Here is a 19,858-nt window from a genome sequence, read left to right as displayed (position 1 = left end):
CTTTGTTCCTCGTTTGATGACTAAACAGCAAAAAAAATGTCAAGTGGACATTTGTCGTCATCTTCTTGAAGAAGGCGATGGCAATGAAACATTCATGCAAAGGATCATAATGGGAGACAAAAGCTGGAGTTATGGCTACAACATTGAGACAAAATTTCAATCATCACAATGGATTGGCAAAGGATTTCCACACCCAAAGAAAGCACATTAGTCTCAATCCAGTGTCAAAGTGACACTCTGTTTTTTGATTTTAATGAAATTTTGCATTTTGAATTGTTTCATCAAGGTGAATCGGTGAACCATGCACACTATCAAGGTGTTTTACAACGGTTATGTGAAAAGTAAACCACCACGACAATGCCATCGCACACTTGGCTATATCAATTTGTCAGTTTTGTGCCAAAATCAGATGATTGTCCTGCCTCAGCCTTCGTATTCGCCAGACCAGGCTCCTTGTGATTTTTTTTTTATTTTTAAAATTAGAATCGGTGATGAAAAGGTGCTGTTTTGAGACTGTTGATGACCTTTAATCAAATTCCTCACAGACTTTTAAAGGCCATTTCAAATGAAGCTATCCAGGACTGCGTCGTGAAGTGGAAACATTGCTGGGAAAAGTTTGTGAATAGTGGAGAGGAATACTTTGAAGGCAACAAGGAGCAATAATCTGTAGCATTAATAATAAAGATTAAAATAATAAAGTTTGGTTATTTCTGAAAGACCTCGTATTACTTTTTAGTTGCCCAAACATTATCAAAACTTAGAAGATTCTGTTGAATAATAATTTTCTTGATTAGACACAATCACTGATTAATATTCAATATTAATATGCATCTGAGTATTTAAAGAATTAGATATAACTGTGTTCTGTTAATGATTTATCTTTAACAATTTTTTTACACTTACTGAAGAGAATAAAAATATCAAACATTTCAAATTAGTATTTTGTACAGATTAAACAATAGAATATCTAATCTGACAAGTTGAAAAATTTCCACCCGATTATTATCATGCATTTACGTTTCATTTTGTTTTTTTTTTTCAGAGCCTGTAAAGGAGAAGTCTCCCTCTCCTCCTTCAGTGCCAGTGCCAATAAGCGTTGCTTCTGTCCCAGTTAAAGAGATTATCTCAGAGGATAAACAACCATTGCCTGAGATAAAGAAATCTCCTAGTCAAGAAAACCATATGATTCCGCAAACACCTTCTTCCTGTGATAAAACAGAATCTTCAAAAACACTACCAAGAAATTATTCATTATCGATCGCTATGAAAAGGCCTTCACGAGCACCAAGAACACATTCAGATCCGGTAAATGCTGTTCCTCGAGAACGCGATAATAACAGTGATTCTAATAACCATAAAGTTGAATCGCCGATTAAGAAAAGTCCAGTTGAAGAAGTAAAGAAAGAAGAACAAAAATCAGTAGCTATTAGTAGAGTACCGAGTCCGTCAGTCAGTGTTGCCACATCAACTGATGAAACAGCAGATAATAATAATAAAGAAATTGTTATTAATAGTAGTAATAACAATAGTATTAGTAGTTGTAGTATTAGTAATAATAATAATAGTATTAATAGTGAAGATAGGACTCTAAACAACTGTGATCAGGAACCTCTTAGGCTTGTTCAAAGATCTGAAGTTACATTAAGAGTGAATGCAACAACAACTGATGCCGCATCACAGACTGAAGCCACAAGAACACCATCTCCTCAACCGACTATACTTAGGCATCCACTGCAAGAAGAAATTGAATGCGACCAATTATCAAGAGATCTCGCCAGTCAGCTCTCTCCTTCGCATCGCCTTCAAGGAATTCTTGGTCAGTGAAATATTTTATTTTTTGTGATACCTAGTTATTATTTTTCTCTTTAATTATATATTAACTCAAGAAACTCGCTTTTATATGAAAATTGATAAAACTTATCTTTTTTTTAGTTTATATAGACGTTCTTCAGTTTCCACAGATTTTTAAGATTTAATTCCTTGTACAAGTATCAGAAGTAAAAAGCATCCACATTAATTTTGACTGTTGAAATCATTTTTTTTTTTGTCTTCAGTCATTTGACTGGTTTGATGCAGCTCTCCAAGATTCCCTATCTAGTGCTAGTCGTTTCATTTCAGTATACCCCCTACATCCTACATCCCTAACAATTTGTTTTACATATTCCAAACATGACCTGCCTACACAATTTTTTCCTTCTACCTGTCCTTCCAATATTAAAGCGACTATTCCAGGATGCCTTAGTATGTGGCCTATAAGTCTGTCTCTTCTTTTAACTATATTTTTCCAAATGCTTCTTTCTTCATCTGTTTGCCGCAATACCTCTTCATTTGTCACTTTATCCACCATCTGATTTTTAACATTCTCCTATAGCATCACATTTCAAAAGCTTCTAATCTTTTCTTCTCAGATACTCCGATTGTCCAAGCTTCACTTCCATATAAAGCGACACTCCAAACATATACTTTCAAAAATTTTTTCCTGACATTTAAATTAATTTTTGATGTAAACAAATTATATTTCTGATTGAAGGCTCGTTTCGCTTGTGCTATTCGGCATTTTATATCGCTCCTGCTTCGTCCATCTTTAGTAATTCTACTTCCCAAATAACAAAATTCTTCTACCTCCATAATCTTTTCTCCTCCTATTTTCACATTCATTGGTCCATCTTTGTTATTTCTAATACATTTCATTACTTTTGTTTTGTATTTGTTTATTTTCATGCGATAGTTCTTGCGTAGGACTTCATCTATGCCATTCATTGTTTCTTCTAAATCCTTTTTACTCTCGGCCAGAATTACTATATCATCAGCAAATCGTAGCATCTTTATCTTTTCACCTTGTACTGTTACTCCGAATCTAAATTGTTCTTTAACATCATTAACTGCTAGTTAATGATGCATGACTAGTTAAACTAATTGTTCTGTATTCTTCACATTTATCTGCCCCTGCTTTCTTTGGTATCATGACTATAACACTTTTTTTGAAGTCTGACGGAACTTCCACTTTTTTATAAATATTACACACCAGTTTGTATAATCTATTAATCGCTTCCTCACCTGCACTGCGCAGTAATTCTACAGGTATTCCGTCTATTCCAGGAGCCTTTCTGCCATTTTAATCTTTTAATGTTCTCGTAAATTCAGATCTCAGTATTGTTTCTCCCATTTCATTCTCCTCAACTTCCTCTTCTTCCTCTCTATAACACCATTTTCTAATTCATTTCCTCCGTATAACTCTTCAATATATTCCACCCATCTATCGACTTTACCTTTCGTATTACATATTGGTGTACCATCTTTGTTTAACACATTATTAGATTTTAATTTATGTACCCCAAAATTTTCCTAACTTTCCTGTATGCTCCGTCTGTTTTACCAATGTTCATTTCTCTTTCCACTTCTGAACACTTTTCTTTAATCCACTCTTCTTTCGCTAGTTTGCACTTCCTGTTTACAGCATTTCTTAATTGTCGATAGTTCCTTTTACTTTCTTGATCACTAGCATTCTTATATTTTCTACGTTTATCCATCAGCTGCAATATATCGTCTGAAACCCAAGGTTTTCTACCAGTTCTCTTTGTTCCGCCTAAGTTCGCTTCTGCTGATTTAATAATTACCTTTTTAACATTCTCCCATTCTTCTTCTACATTTTCTACCTTATCATTTTTACTCAGACCTCTTGCGATGTCCTCCTCAAAAATCTTCTTTACCTCCTCTTCCTCAAGCTTCTCTAAATTCCACCTATTCATCGCACACCTTTTCTTCAGGTTTTTAAATCCCAATTTACATTTCATTATCACCAAATTATGGTCGCTATCAATGTCTGCTCCAGGGTAAGTTTTGCAGTCAACGAGTTGATTCCTAAATCTTTGCTTAACCATGATATAATATATCTGATACCTTGCAGTATCGCCTGGCTTTTTCCAAGTGTATATTCTTCAATTATGATTTTTAAATTGGGTGTTGGCAATTACTAAATTATACTTTGTGCAAAACTCTATAAGTCTCTCCCCTCTTTCATTCCTTTCGCCCAGCCCGTATTCACCTACTATATTTCCTTCCTTGCCCTTTCCAATGCTTGCATTCCAATCTCCAACTATTATTAAATTTTCATCTCCTTTTACGTGTTTAATTGCTTCATCAATCTCTTCATATACACACTCTACCTCATCATCATCATCATGGGCGCTTGTAGGCATATAGACGTTAACAATCGTCGGTTTAGGTTTTTATTTTATCCTTATTACAATGATTCTATTGCTATCCGTTTTGGAATATTCTACTCTCTTCCCTATCTTCTTCTTCATTATGAAACCTACTCCTGCCTGCCCATTATTTGAAGCTGAGTTAATTATTCTAAAATCACCTGACCAAAAGTCGCCTTCCTCTTCTCACTGAACCTCACTAATTCCTACTACATCCACATTTATCCTATCCATTTCTCTTTTTAAATTTTCCAGCCTACCAACCTTTTTTAAACTTCTAACATTCCACGCTCCGACTCGTAGAATGTTAATTTTTTTTTTTTAATTTTCTGGTGACCCCCTCCTTAGTAGTCCCCACCAGGAGATCCGAATGGGGAACTAGTTTACCTCCGGAATATTTTACCAAGGAAGGCGCCTCCATCATTGCTATATGAAAATGCGGAGAGCCACATTTTCTTGGAAAAAAAGCAGCTGTAGTTTTCCATTGCTTTCAACTCAGAGGACTGAGCGATGTTGATATGGCCGTTTAAGTCGTCCTGACTCACGCCCGTTACAACTACTGAAAGAGCTGCTGCCCTCTTTCAGGAATCATTCCTTAGTCTGGCTCTCAACAGATACCTCTCCGATATGGTTGCACCTTCGGTCCAGCTACTCTGTATCACTGAGTACTCAAGCCCCCTACCAACGGCAAGGTTTCATGATTCATGGAGAGGTTGAATCATTAACTAACCATTATTTATAGTTGAGATTTTTAAAAATCTTCAGAATTCTTTTTCATAATTGTATTTCAGTTAAATATTTGTTAATAAATTGGTAAATTATATTTTTGAGGTTAATCTACATATAAAGTCTTATAATATCTTAGTCTTAATATATTAGACATTTACCACTAGGTATCTTTCTTTTAAAATAAAAGAACAAAATTCAGTTGAAACATATTAAGGAAGTTGAGTATTTAGTAACTTTTTTTTATATACATTAACTACTTTAGTGAAATTACAAAACACAAAACCATGTTGCACATTTGTTGCTTGAACATGAGTTTGCAATTAGCTGCTATGCTTTTATACTATGATAGCTGCTCCTTCACAAAATTTATTAAAAAAATCTTTTAATTTGTCAATTTGAGGGCTTAATTTTTGCCTTAAGTCTTTTTGAAAGTAATTACCATCAGCAAAGTGTAGTATTAATTGCTCATTTATATGAATCTGTCTTATATAGTTTCATAGATCATTTACGTTTTTACATTTTCTGCAGTATCATTTTCTGGAAATCACTTTAGAATCATATAAGGATAAAAACAAACTAGTTCTTTTTTTATTATTTCAGCCGAAAGCTTAATTAAAAAATGTAATAGTTAATTCTATCAATTAGTAGTAATATTGTCACTGATAATTTCAAATGATTTAAGTGGTCAGTTTATTTAGATGTAGTTTTGTAAATGAGTTTGAGTATAATTTGGCCTTGTTTTAGAACATGTACAAACAATTTCTAACGGAAGATAAATCTATTTATAGATACAGTGCAGTGATAAATTGGAAAGTATAAATATCAATACGTGAAAGTATATATACTAGAATTATATATTTTACTGAATGATAAATTCCCATTAATATATTATTTGTTTAATTTTGAAAACCTTTAGCAAAGTTAAGTTATAACTCAGTGACACTAGTTGGGCCTGGAGATGGTGAATGGCACTGACATCATAAACTGTTCAGCTTAGATTTACCTTCAGCTTCAAAGTTTATCAGTTATAACAAGATAATAAACATTTATTTAAACTAAAAAATGGTATACTGTTAAATAGTTTTAAATTTTTTATAAAATAACATCATTACTTCGTGTAGTAACAAGCTATAGAGAATCCAGAAACTATTTATTTTCTTAAATTGCATTCTAAACAAAAATTTTTATGAATAATGAAGCTTGTGCATTGTATACATCTTTTAAATGTCCATAAATTAATTAAATAAGCAGACATAACTATTTTTGTCAAATAATCTTAAGTCTGTGATAACTAATGAAGTACTGCAGAAGGTCAAGAAAGTCATACACATTCTCACTAGTTTTTCTCAGGTTAAAAATAAATATAAAAAATTAATATTTAATTAATTCTGCCCAGTTCTGGTTAAATTTCTGTTTAATTCTTTTAAGATGATTTGTTTTGTACCATCAAGTGTGAATATAACTAAGCACTACCTACGATACTCACAATATATATCCTTTTTCTTTAAAAGCATTGTTTCTAAATTTTTATTAACATTCATACACTGTGAAGTAAATGATATTAAATAAATAAATTGTGTTGTTACTACTTATTACAACATTGGAACCTTTGTTAGCAAAACGTAAGATTTTGGTTTAATAATCAGGTGCATTATGAAAAAATAACCCAATCAATAGGGTTGTCATATTAAAACATTTTTAAATAACCTCAAAATATTTCCAGATATAAACATTAAAGAAGTGTAGCATTTCATAAATCTAAAGATTTAATTTATATTAAAATGTAATTATAAAAAAATTACTTATTTGTTTAATATTGATAAGAAAATCTAAATGGTATTAAATCATATGTTATGCTCATTATAAATCATGATTAATATTTATTTAAACTAGTTTTTTTTTATTTTTTTTATTTAAACATTAACATGTGGAAGCCATTAAGATTTAGCAAGGTTAAAATATTTCTATGTAATATGTATGTGATGTTAAAGTAATAATGTTAATTTACCATTTAATTCAAATTAATTGTTAAGAAATGAAGTATAGTTATTTCACTTAATCAATATCAGTTGCATGCTTATAATACTCCACTTTTATGTTTCTTGAGCTTATAAACATGATGAAATCTATTAATGCAGTGATTCCCAAACTGTGCGCCGTGGTGTCCCAGGGAGCCACACCTCTTCACAGGGGCGCTGCAAAATATTGTAAAAGCTTCATAATTAATTAAACCAAGACATTTATTGACATTTATTAATGTCTTGTAAACCAAGACAATTTAATGTTAATAAAGTAAAAAAATAATGCAAGATACACAAATTTTATTTATTGTTATTTCTTGCTGACGAGTAGTCAGACGTTTACTTAGGGTAGGGTATCATGAAAAATTTTTAATTGAAAAAGGGCACTGCGACTCAGAAAAGTTTAGGAACCACTGTGTTAATGCTTTCAAATTAAAGAATAATAAAGAATATCCTTTCAAATAACATCAAAATTGTTTTACCAAATGATTTTTCTGAGCTAATTGTGTGGCTCCTTCAGGAGAGGAATTTTATTAACTCGTTTTATTGCTTTTATTTTATTGCTTTTACAAGGGTCTGTTGACATTGTTTTTAAGACAGTTATGTTCAAGTAACAAGGAAGTAGCATCAGTAGTGTCACTGGTAACTGAAGAAGGAACTGTAATAATTATACCTGAAAGACTGTTTGGAAAAACATTTTCTATGTTTTTCCAAAAAAAAGAAGTTAATTTTTAATATTTCTATTCATTTTTGACAATGTTTTTTTTTTTGTTTTTTCTGGGCAAAAAACGCTTTTATTATCTGGACATTATATATTTCTTGTAATAAACAAACATATATATCACATTATATATCTCAAAGTAATACAATAACCATCTGTTTTATGGCAAATGGGATGAACCGCTGAGATTCTCTACAGTAATTTAAATATTTGAATGTAAACGGATGGCCCAAGAAACTGTAAGCAGCATTTCATTATCTTCTAAAATGGTTTGTATGTTAGGCCCTAGGTTAAACTTGTGATGCAAGTTAGCAATAATAATAGTTAGTTAACAATAATAGTTAATAGTAATATCGTTTATGCCATATAACATATACAGTCCACAAGGATGTGATGCACTGTTAGTTGGCAATCACAACGAGAACAAGGGGTGCTTCTGTTTGTATCATGAGATATCCATGAGTGACCCTAGTGTGCCCTATTTGTAAATAGTTCTTAATTTGAATGGTGTCCTTAATTGGATGAAGTTTATTGTTCATGGAAGCATTCCAATCATTTTGCCACTCATTATGAACCACCCTTTTCAGGAAAAGATCGTTTGATGTGATGCGATTGGTGAAAGGAAGCTTGAAACAAAGCTCCTTTGCCGCATTATCAGTGCACTCATTGCCTGAAATCCCAATGTAGCTGGGGATGTAGCAGAAGCTGTTGCGTTATGTCTGGTCATTTGCAAAATAGCAGACTGAATCTCGCACACAACAGGGTGTCTGGAGTATATGTCACTAATCGCCTGTAAGGCGCTCATGGAATCCGAGCAAACAAGTACATGTCAAAATTTTGGGCTAATTGTACTTAAGGCATTATAAATAGCAAACAGCTCCACAACAAAAATGCTGGGGAGGCCAAACATGTATTGTCTGTTGTCAACCACAAAAACACACCCAACAGAATTATCGTTTTTAGAGCCATCTGAATAAACCATATAATCTGGAATCAAGCTATTATAATATCATAAAATTTGTTTCCAAAAACCAGTTTTGTGTTCTTTTTACTATACTGACAGATCAAAGCAGTAAAACAAGAGAAGACCGCCAAGGTGGGGTGGGATAATAACATTGAGCAACAGTAAGGACTGAAGGCAATTATATATCTAGAGCTGAGAAAAGGAGCTGAGCTCTGATGCCCAGCAGAGCAGTAGATCTAGGCTGTTCCCAGTAACGATTAACATGCTGGTTGGGAAATACCACATCAAAGGTTGGATGATTTGGTTGCACTTTTAAAAAAGGGAATCAGATCTGTCATGATCATATTTTTTCAACATCAAAAAAAAAGATTTTAGAAAATTATTGTCATCTTTGCTTGACTAAATAAAATTTACATATACATATAGTTTCAATTGTGAAATAAAAACGTTTTATTCTGAAATAAACGTTTTACTTAAAGTTTTACAATGTAAAGTTATAATAAATATATTTATCTTTAATTAATTAATTGTTTATTGTTTTGGTGCTGTCCTTTTGAAAAGGAAATGAAATTAATGGAGGTATAGGTTGTTTTCCTCCTTTTATTTTAATTATGTTTGAATTGTTTTATATTGTAGTAGTATAATTTATGGTTATTGTTTTTACAGAAGTAGTTTTATCAGTTATTTTTTAGAAGTATTTGTTCTTTTATTTGAAAATATTAATTTTTTTTTTTAATTTCCTTTTGGTAAATTAAATTTTTTGCAATATGTAAATTGTTTGTTAATATTTGTTTAATTCATTGCAATATATATTTTAATCATTTATAAATAATTTTATTAATTAAATATTAATATAAACCTAAAACAGACCTACTTTACCCTTTTTTTAAAAGGGATATCCTTTTACAATTCTTCATGTATATCTGTTTTACGTTATATCATCAGAGTTGTCTTAATGTATATATTCTTATTGAGGAAGTTGAAATTTGTTTTTATTTTGACAGATTGATTTTTTATGAAAATCTGTTTTTGAATCATGTTCATCTTAACTGATTTCAGTTTTCCATATCATAAAAATTCCTATAAATTAAATAACAAATTGTGTTACAGCTAAGAGTTATTTTTAATTTGATTATAATGATGAATTTCCATGTAGTAAAAAAATTATTTCATTTTATTATATTTTTTCACATCCTGTTTCTCATGTATTTACAATTTTATATGTATGTTAATATGTTATTATACAATTATTCAGAAGTGGAGCAGTCTGAATTTTTTTATTGTTTACTTATCAGGTTATCATAAAGCATGCAATGTAACATAGTTATTTAGACGTTAATTTTAGATTTTTTCAGTATTATTATGATTATAATTTTGTCATATATTTATTTGTTTTGAGTAACCGTATTGTAATTAATTCATTAATATTATACTTTATTCAGCGATGCATATGAAGAGAAAGAAAAAGTTGAGTAGTACAACTATTCTCTGTATGTGGAAATACATTTCTACTGTTATTATATTAGCTTTGTAGCTCCTTCGCCAGTGAATTAATGACTGGCTTCCTTAGTGACATCATTCATTTTGAATTGGCTAAAGAACCTTTTAGTAAGTGATTAGTTTAGGTTGTTCAACAGTATTAGATCCCTTTGTTTAGGGTATTTTTTTATCAAACACAATATTTTTAAATTTGATATTGTATAAAGCGTGTTAAATTCTTCAGTTTGCACATTGATTAAGTGTAAAGTTTTTTTTTAATAAATTTTTTATTTTATTATTAAGTGTGTAATTTATTTTTATTTATTTAATTTATTATAATTGTAGATGTATCAAATTTCTATGAGCTGATCTTTAAAAGTTGATTCTGTTATTTTTGTGTAGTACTTGTTATAAGGTTGTAGTAGACACAGTTTAATATCCTAGTTTAGCCTACTTAAGAATTTCATATAAATGTAATATTTCATGTTTTGGTAATGTATCAATTGCAATAGTACAACCAAGAAAGGAGCTACATAACTCTAACAAAAAGGTGTTGTGGAATTCATTTTTATATATTTAAAAAGCAAATTATTTTATTTAATCTGCTTAAATTTTTATTTTCTTATGTGCATATAGGAGAGTCATTCAATAATTACACAAATTCTCTGGAGCTAATATGATTTATTTAATCAATGTGGCATTAAGGTATGTTAATATAATTTTTCCATCTCTAAATCAGTTTATTTAGACTTTCTGCAAAGTAATCTCTGTCTTGATGTCGGAACCAATTTAGCAGATATCTTTGACATCATCATTGACTTTATACTCTTAGTACAGAGCACCTCCTTGAGTGGACAAAACAACTAAAAGTCTGATATATGATGAGGCCTAGTCAGGATTGTATGGAGGGGGAGATGAGGTAGTACTGCCTGATGTAATTTGCTGATGGTTTCTTGAGTTATATGAGCTGCGTGAGGCCAGGTGGTATTGGAGAATGATGTTTTGCGCTGAAATTCAGGGATTTTTCACTATTTGCTTCTGTTTGTTGATAAGCATGTCACAGTCTGTGCTATTTATTGTTTGCTGATCTTTTAGAAAATCGACAAAGACCAACCCTTTTCCTCCTGTGATAGTTGGTTCAGAATTTTTCTTAACATTTAAAACCAAGCCTTTTGCTTTCCAAAATAGTGTCATAATTTTTTTGTTGGTGGTTGGATTTGAACTTTTTCTTGACTTTTTTTTAAGTAGTGTGCTTCACTCCATACTCTGTCTTTTTGATTCTAGTTCAAAATGGTGAATTCATCTCTTATCTTAGGTTAAAATACTATGGGAAAAAGCATACACAGACTTCCTGCTGATACCATTGTTTCATCTCTCTGCTCATGCGAAGCCTTATCTCTTTTTGGTAATGTCTCTAAGAACCCGTCCTGTGCTTGTTTTACAGTATTTGAGCTTGTCAGTGATAATGATATGAACTGTACCAACACTAATTTTTCAGCTATAATCTCAACTGTAATCAGTTGATCTTCTTGGATGAGATAATCTGTGTGAGTTTCAAGCGCTGGAATTGAAACTTCAATTGAACATCCAGAACGGTGCTTGTTAGTCATTAAAGTTCAACTTCTTTAAATTTGTCTACCTACTTATATAAATTTCTGTGGTTCATACAACTTTGTCTGCATTGTTTGGTCATACGAGAATAATGGTTAACCCATTTTTCACCTTCGTAAAGCAAAAAACAGATTACTGCATGCAACTAATTTGCAAACCTCAAGAGGACTCGCCTTTGTAAGATTCCTACTGTTAAAATTTTGAGATTATAAACAAAACAGTTTTACTTAAATGTTCATAACAGTTTACTGTTCTGAAAGAAATAATGGTTCTCTATAAACTATTATGCCACTAGAGCTTTTTGTGTCTTAATTATTATTGAATGACCCTCATATTAATCAACACTAATTTTGTTTTTAAATATGCCCTTCTGTGTTATTCTTTGTTCATCTGTTAAAAAAATATTTAATTTATTTTTGTGAAACAAATCAAAGAAATTTCAAAATACCATTCAAATAAATTAATTTACAATCATGCTTATGTTGTACCTTTTATTAGCCAGTTATAATTGCTGTTACATTTTTACAGTATGGATCATTTTTTCACTAAGTTGTATTTTATATTATCTGATCTTTAGTTTCTCTCACTGCCAACTTTCTGTTGAGTAAAATTTTAAACTGTGAACAGTGCCATTCACATTTACTTTACTTTATTACATTGTTAATTTTCATACTTTTCTTTGAGATTATTTATTCTTTCATTGTTAAGTTTTCCTACTGTTAAATTCATAATGAAATTGATATAATAACCAGACTTCTTTTCTTTTTATTGGTGATACATTTTTTCTATAATTTTAAGAATTCAATTTACCTTCATTCCAAAAACTGAATTTAATTATGAAATTATTGTTCAAGTAATTGTATAAAAACGGTGAGTTTAAACTTTTTAATTAATATTTATAATTTTCTGTTAACAGCTCCTGGTCCTGAAGTTAAAAGATGTACAGATTATGTCTCTGGATTATTTAGACTTGATGTCACACCAAGATCAAGAACTTCATTAGCATCTGCAGTTGCAGTTTCAACTGAAAATAGGTAAGTATTAATTTAAATTAAATTGAAAATTTGTTAAAATCAAAAATTAATTTTTCAATATTTTTATTTAATTAGAATTTAAATATTCTGCTGTTTATAGAAAATGAAGTTAGTAAAAACAGTAAACACCTAGTAAAATGATTACTAAAATAATGCATATATATTTGTTGAAAAAAGAAAACTTCACACTTTTGTTGTTATATATATATTCTGTCTTGTTAAAATATTTTTATTTTGATCATGAGAAAAATAAAAACTTCCAACCATGACTAATGGCAGACCAAATCAATAGTATGAGAAGTACAAGATTTTCATGACCAGTAGTTTTACTGCATTCATGAACTTTTGTCCAAGAAAATACCATTTGTTGACATGCAATAGTTATTTTAAAAAAATATATTTTTGAATGGGTTAAATTAATGTGTACTCTTTATAACATTATTCCAAAATCACTAGTTGCTGTTATAAGATGATGCAAAAATAAGTTTAGTGAGATTATTTCAACCTATGTATTATTTTCTTGATTATTTTATAAAACTTCCTTTTATAACATAAAATTGTGCTTATTTATTAGAATGCAAAGTTATATTGTAAAACTTCAATTATCAGGTCCTAGATGTATAATGTCAGAATGTTAATAAATTTAAAATAGTGAAATCAGTTGTTGTCATAGACCTGTCACAGCATTGGTGAAAGTATTAGCTAATTCTCCTAAAAATAATTTTTTAAAAACTTAATGTTTTCATTAGGGTAAGGTATTTGTCATTTGCACTTCGTTTCTTATTTTACTATTGAAAACTTCTTTTCTTAGTTTAAAGACAGCTGAATACAGCTGTCTTTCTTCATCTGTTATTAGATGCAATTTTACTTTCAGTGTATCTGTAATCAGACTTTTTATCAGATTTTTTTTAATGCATTATATTTAATAAGTTAAAAACATTAGTGTGGGGGCGCATGCGCATGTGAAGCATTCATCAAATGGTTTTGTCCACCTTCTTCCCAAGTGCCACAGTCTGATTGTTGTACATTGTGGTTTAAAGCTTTTGCTACCAGGCTTTTCAGAGTGGGGTGTTACTTTAAAATGTCAAGCAATAAAAAGAATCTTTCTTAAAATCTCCATAAGGTTAATAAAAAAATATTTTTAAAAATGTACAATTAGCAGTGTTAAAACTGTAGTGCATGATGCAAATGAAACTTTTTATCATTCATCATTTATTCCCTGCAAAACATAATATAAAAAATAACTTTAAGTAGCTAGTTATTTGATATAGTAACTATAATTAGAACTTTTCTACAATTTTGTAGTTATTTATATTTCAATAGTGTCACACTATTGAAACGGACATTTATTAAATTAAAAACATTACAAATGTAGGATGAGAAAATGGAATGAATAAACAAAACAATGCATGTAAAAGTTAGGTTATGCGTGCAAACAAAGAACACATTGAAAATGATGAATGAAATCTATGTAGAAATATATATTGAAGTATGAAAAGGAAAAGAAAATTACAATGCTGCATTATCTACTGACTGTATAAAAAACTAATTTGTGGAAAAATAGAGTACTAACAGATCATTGTACCTTGACATTTTTTAAGAGTCAATAGTGTATAGTACATAAAGGATTTTATGTGTACATATATATGTAATTAAGCTAAGCCTAGTGCTGTGCTTTTATCTCTTTTTGTTGTAAATCTTCCTAAAATAATTTTTTTTTCATAATTATCAGCAGATTCATTTCTTAATTAAAAATTTCCATAATTTGTTAGATTGTGTCTGAAGTTTTTAGACAGTTTTTGGATCTGGTATCCATAGCAACCCAATGTAAATATTTTATTGTTGTCATGGCGACCAATCAAGGACAAACTTCAGACACAGTCTAACAATTTTCTTTGAATAGTGTTACACAATCACATTTTAATGCGAGATTTATCTAGGTTAAAACACCTTTGAGTCTCATTTACTTCAGGTTGTTACTATACACTATGTTGGTGAATATCTTACATAAACATGCTTATTAAATACACATAAAATGTATTTTTTTAAATTATTTTTAAACAAAATCATATCGATTTACTTTTGTGACTGTTCGTTTAACATCATTGTGGAATATATGTTAGTTAATTTTTTGTGGGAAGGCCAGGGTCATTTTAGTTGTTGAATACTAAGTGAATTGTATGTAAGTAGGTGTTCGTATAACCACCTACCATATTTTATTGGATAACTCTATGTTTATATTATATTCAATGTACACTCGTTAACAAGTTATGTACGTTTTGTTTTATTCCTCCATTTAAATCTAATGAACATTAATTTTAGGTATATGACTAAAATAAAAGTGAGGTGAGAGTATGATTTTAATTATTTAATTGTTATTATTATGCGAATAATTTTTTTTGTTTAATTTATTTATATATCATATCAAAAATTTTATTTTTTATTGCAGTAGTAGTAATAACAACGAAAACAGTAGTAATAAAGAGAAAGAAGATGTTGTTCAGAGTCTTCCTGCAAATTCAGCATATTTTACTACATCAGAATGCAAAGCCAAGTTACTAACTCTTTGTAGTCGTAGTCAACCCGAGTCGCTTAATACTATTGGTGCAATTGATAATTTACATCAGAAAAAGGTAATCTTATTTTATACAATTTTATTATTGTGGTTAGATTTTATACTGTAATGCTTGTCATTTGAACCTTTGATTTTATTCATTTGTCTCCATATTGTTACAAAAAAAAAATCACTATAAATTTATGCAGTACATTAATAATGTTTAAGAAAGTAAAAATTAGTAAACAAGTAAACTGCTGCTGCATAAAAATTAATGAAGTATATTTTAAATTATAGATTATAATTGTTCACTGAATTTGTGATTGTTTTTACAAATTTGTTGATAAATCTATTACTTTTGAGTACTTTTACATGTTGACTGAATCTTTATAATGTTATGTTTATCCAGTAGAGAAACTAGTGAATTTACATCAGTTTAGTTACATTGTTAGTTCTGGAAGTAATAAATCTCACACACTTGTGTTAAAAATTTGTTAAGTTAACAACAACAACAACATTGATGTTCTATATACAAACAAAAAAGGACCATATCTTGACACTTTCAGACTTTATAAATTATATAAACACAAAGACTGTTATAATTAATGGATCACTCCATTAATTATTAATTTTGTAAAAGTGAAAGAAATAGAAAGAATTTGAATATTAAATAAACAAACACAATCAGATCCTACACACTTTATCATTACATTTAAAAAAATCTGATGTTGACACCATATGACTACCTTGTACACCTATTAAATTATATATACACATTTTTTGCTGCACTTCATTTAAACTTACTTCATTTGAAAGTGAGATATGATCTTCCAATTCTTTAATAAAGTGTACAGTTACACAATTGCAGTGTGGTGGACACCACATTGCATCACATTTTTTTGTCCTTGTCAGCATTTTATATATTAATTTTGTTTCACATCGCTCAAGTAGTTATGTGGTGTAAGTGAGAACGTATCAAATCCGTAACCATGGACACATCGGTTCGAATCCGACTTCATATACATATATTATTTTTTAATTTAAATATATTGAATTATTAATAATTATTAACCTGTGTAAAAATTGTTGAACTAAAATGAAAAGTACATAAAATTTTATTTCACTAATAATTTCTGATTTTTTCATATTTTTTTTTTATTGTTATAATTGAATTATTTATTGTAATTTTTTTTACAATCGGAGGTTAATAACTATTAATAAATCAATATATTTAAATTTAAAAAAAAGAAAAATGACGGATTCAAACTGATGTGCTCTTCTAAGATCCAAATACTTCATTAATTAAAATTTTATTTGGCTATAACTCTGCAACCAATGAAATAAGTACCACCTGTGATATAACGTTGAGAAGCTCTCAATGAGGGTTTATTATTGTAGTTAAGAAAAAGTCCAAAATCTAATTTTTTTAAATTTTGCAATCAAAAGGGGAGGTGAGGTGCACAACTAGGTATTACAACACTCTTAAATCCAAAATTTCAACATCCTACGGCTAATCGTTTTTGAGTTATGTGAGATACATACATATGTATAGATGTCACATCGAAACTAATCAAATGGATTCAGGTATGATCAAAATGGACATTTTCATTGAAATCTGAAAACTGAAATTTTATGCGATCTCAATACTTCCTACTACTGTTTGTACAAGGAAGTAAAAATACATGGTTGCCAAATTAAAAAAAAAAAAACAGTAGTAATATGTTTTTGTAGTTAGTAATATTATCTCTTTGTATAAATTCATCACTAAACTTGATTTTATAGCGTATTTTGTTTTTATATTTTTGGAATATATTATTTTGTGGGAATGCTAGGATTCTGGATGTAGGAAAGAATGAAGAAAAGTGATTAGGCTGTATGTAATATGATGGAAAATCAAAAACTAAAGGGAAATTGTTATTTCCATTCTAATCATATGTCTCGCAACATTGGTTGTTTTGCTATAAATCAAGCCTCATATCATCTGTTAATTGGAATCTGTTCATTGTCAACTGTATGTGGTTGTTTTTAAAAGTCAGTTTAAAGTTAATGCTCCTTTCACTATTGGACCAAGGAAAAAATGTGATTGCTGATATATTTGCAAGGGATTATAAGGATATGATAGGAAAGAAAAATAAGCATATTTCAATTATGTAAGTCCAAACAAAGATAATGATTTTTAAATTAACTTTACTTTTTTACTCGGACTTGTACTTTTTTTAGAAAGTAAAGTAATGTTTTACAATGATTATTATTTTTGAAATTTCTTTTCTGCATTTTTATTCAAGATGAACTTCTTTTTTAAATTACAGTTTGTGATAATGAAATGAAAGAAATATATTGATTATCTCTTTTATTTGCTTTGTTTGGTTTTGAAATTAACTTAAAACTCGATAGTCGGTTGCAGAATGGCCAGCTGCAGATTTAAAACAATTCCTGTTATGCTATTATATTTATTGTAATTGAAATAATGGAATAGTAACTTAGTAAATACTACAATTTTAATTAATAAATCAATGAATCGTAGAGAATTTTGAATCTTGTATTCCAAACAATTATTGAAATGCGATTTTCTTCTTGGTGGTAGTTTAAAAATACTTCTTGATAAACAAAACTCAGACTACCAAAAAAAATAAGTCATGCTGTCCAAATGAGGGGGTTACTAGATTTATTAGACCTTACTGTTTAATTCTTATTTTGTACTAATCATACATGATTTAAATATTTTTCTTTGATTTGAAATACAGGTTTTATTATTTTATTACTTAATTTTAATATAAAAAAGATTATTTTTATAGTTTTATTTTTTAGACTTTTGTTATAACACTTAATTTAAAGAATTAATTCATTTAATTTTTATATTTTAGGAGGAACTAATGACCAGATTGTCAAGGAAGTTGTGCGTGTTACGAGCTGAAGCTGTTGCTGTAGCTGAGGAATCAAGAGTTAATGAGACGTTAGGTGAAGGAGTAACTAATAGAATCTCTACACTCGCTCGATCTCATGAAGCAGCCAAATTACGTTCACATATTAAAGAAGTTGGCCATATTACCAGTCTTCTACTTGGCCTGTCAGGACGGCTGGCACGTGCTGAAAATGCTCTTTTAGGAATGGCAGAAGATGACAATGATAGGGTCAGTATTGAAATGATTTTTATTTTAATTTCAAGCAGATATTGATTGAAGTGACACTGAAATCATTTAGATTCAGAGAATTAAATAGTATAATTCCATCCTTTTTGTTTTTGACACAGTATATGTTAAGATTTTTAGTTTGTTATATGCATACAATACAGTTTGATTTAGAAAAGCCTTTAAATGTTGAAAGGATTATTTGTAACATATCAGTGCTTAAATTTATTAAATGTATGATGTGACTAAATCATATGTGCATGGTTGTCTACTTTTGAGTACACCCAGTTTATTGTCAAATATTGTAAACAATTTAATTGTAAACTTTTCCTTCTAAGAATGTAAAATTCTTTTCCTGTTGATGAATTTTGTAGAATTTATAATATGTAGAAATCGTATGTAACTGTACTACATTCATTTTATTAAGAATCATTTGTTCAGAGGCCACCATGGCCAAAAATTTGAAAAAAAAAAATTATTTTTGGCTTTTGCTACCGTAAAAAGAAATTTTTCTGTTAATGTAGATAAGAAATTTTGTTACTTTTAACAATAAGAACACCTGGTCTATTTCCTCTGTGATCTAAGAAAATTTGTTATAAATATACCTTTAGCTATTTGTGTTTTATCCTTATTTTACATCTGTGAATTGTATAGCTTTTATTTTAAATATGTCATATAATATGAAAGGAGAGCAAAGGACAAAGATGCTAATGGTAGAAAGTGATTAAGATAATCCCTTTGCAAAAAAAGGTTTAAATATAAAAATGTTGCTACCCATGAACTGATTTATCACAGACTCCTCTTTTATGTAATTGTTGTATTACCCCATTATATATTAATATAATATAAAATCTGATCCATTATTCTAATAAATTATTTTTCATTAACCTTGTTGCTAAATCATTTTGTAAATATGAGGGATACATCTGTTAATAGTGAAAAAAGTGTTTTTTGTCAGTTTATTATCTCATTTTATTTTCTAGTAAATAACAAAAGAATGTATGTATATTTAGACTTATTTATCTTCATTTTCATGATTTAGATAATTTTATTTTTCACTGTCTCTTTTCCTTGGACTCCTGTGTCATTTTTGCCTTGTAATTCACTACATAAACTGGTAGATATTCCAGCATTCTAGCTGGATATTCAAATCATATTTCTTTATTTTCTTTTGATTTATTCAGTATGGAAATAATCCTCAACTCCTGATGCTCATTTTTATTCTTTTCATACTCTGTTTTTGTCCACTTTTTCTCTGCTCACAGGAACTTTATTTCTGCTGCCTGTATATTATTTTCATCATCCTTTATAATTGCCTGTTTCAATTACATACATGGTCATGGGAATAGTGATTGTTTTATAAGATTTCAGTCAGACTGATATATGTTATGTACATTATGTCTGATTAATTA

General features: G+C 29.3%; 1 protein-coding gene across 2 annotated transcripts in view; it reads left to right on the top strand.

The window, feature by feature from the left end:
- The window catches only part of Shrm (shroom), an 844,325-nt gene that overhangs the window by 822,094 nt on the left and 2,373 nt on the right, over positions 1-19,858 (top strand). Inside the window, exons 11-15 of one of the 2 annotated variants that reach the window (XM_075373295.1) lie at positions 1,043-1,816; positions 9,202-9,219; positions 12,647-12,764; positions 15,214-15,397; positions 18,183-18,449. In XM_075373295.1, the coding sequence (XP_075229410.1) occupies positions 1,043-1,816; positions 9,202-9,219; positions 12,647-12,764; positions 15,214-15,397; positions 18,183-18,449 (1,361 nt within the window). The remainder of the gene's footprint in view (positions 1-1,042; positions 1,817-9,201; positions 9,220-12,646; positions 12,765-15,213; positions 15,398-18,182; positions 18,450-19,858) is intronic. The other variant, XM_075373296.1, reaches the window with a different exon arrangement.

This window comes from Lycorma delicatula, chromosome 8, assembly GCF_047948215.1.
Source record: "Lycorma delicatula isolate Av1 chromosome 8, ASM4794821v1, whole genome shotgun sequence".
NCBI lineage: Eukaryota > Metazoa > Arthropoda > Insecta > Hemiptera > Fulgoridae > Lycorma > Lycorma delicatula.
The sequence above is the reverse complement of the archived record's forward strand: the minus strand, read 5'-3'. Positions and strand labels throughout refer to the sequence as shown.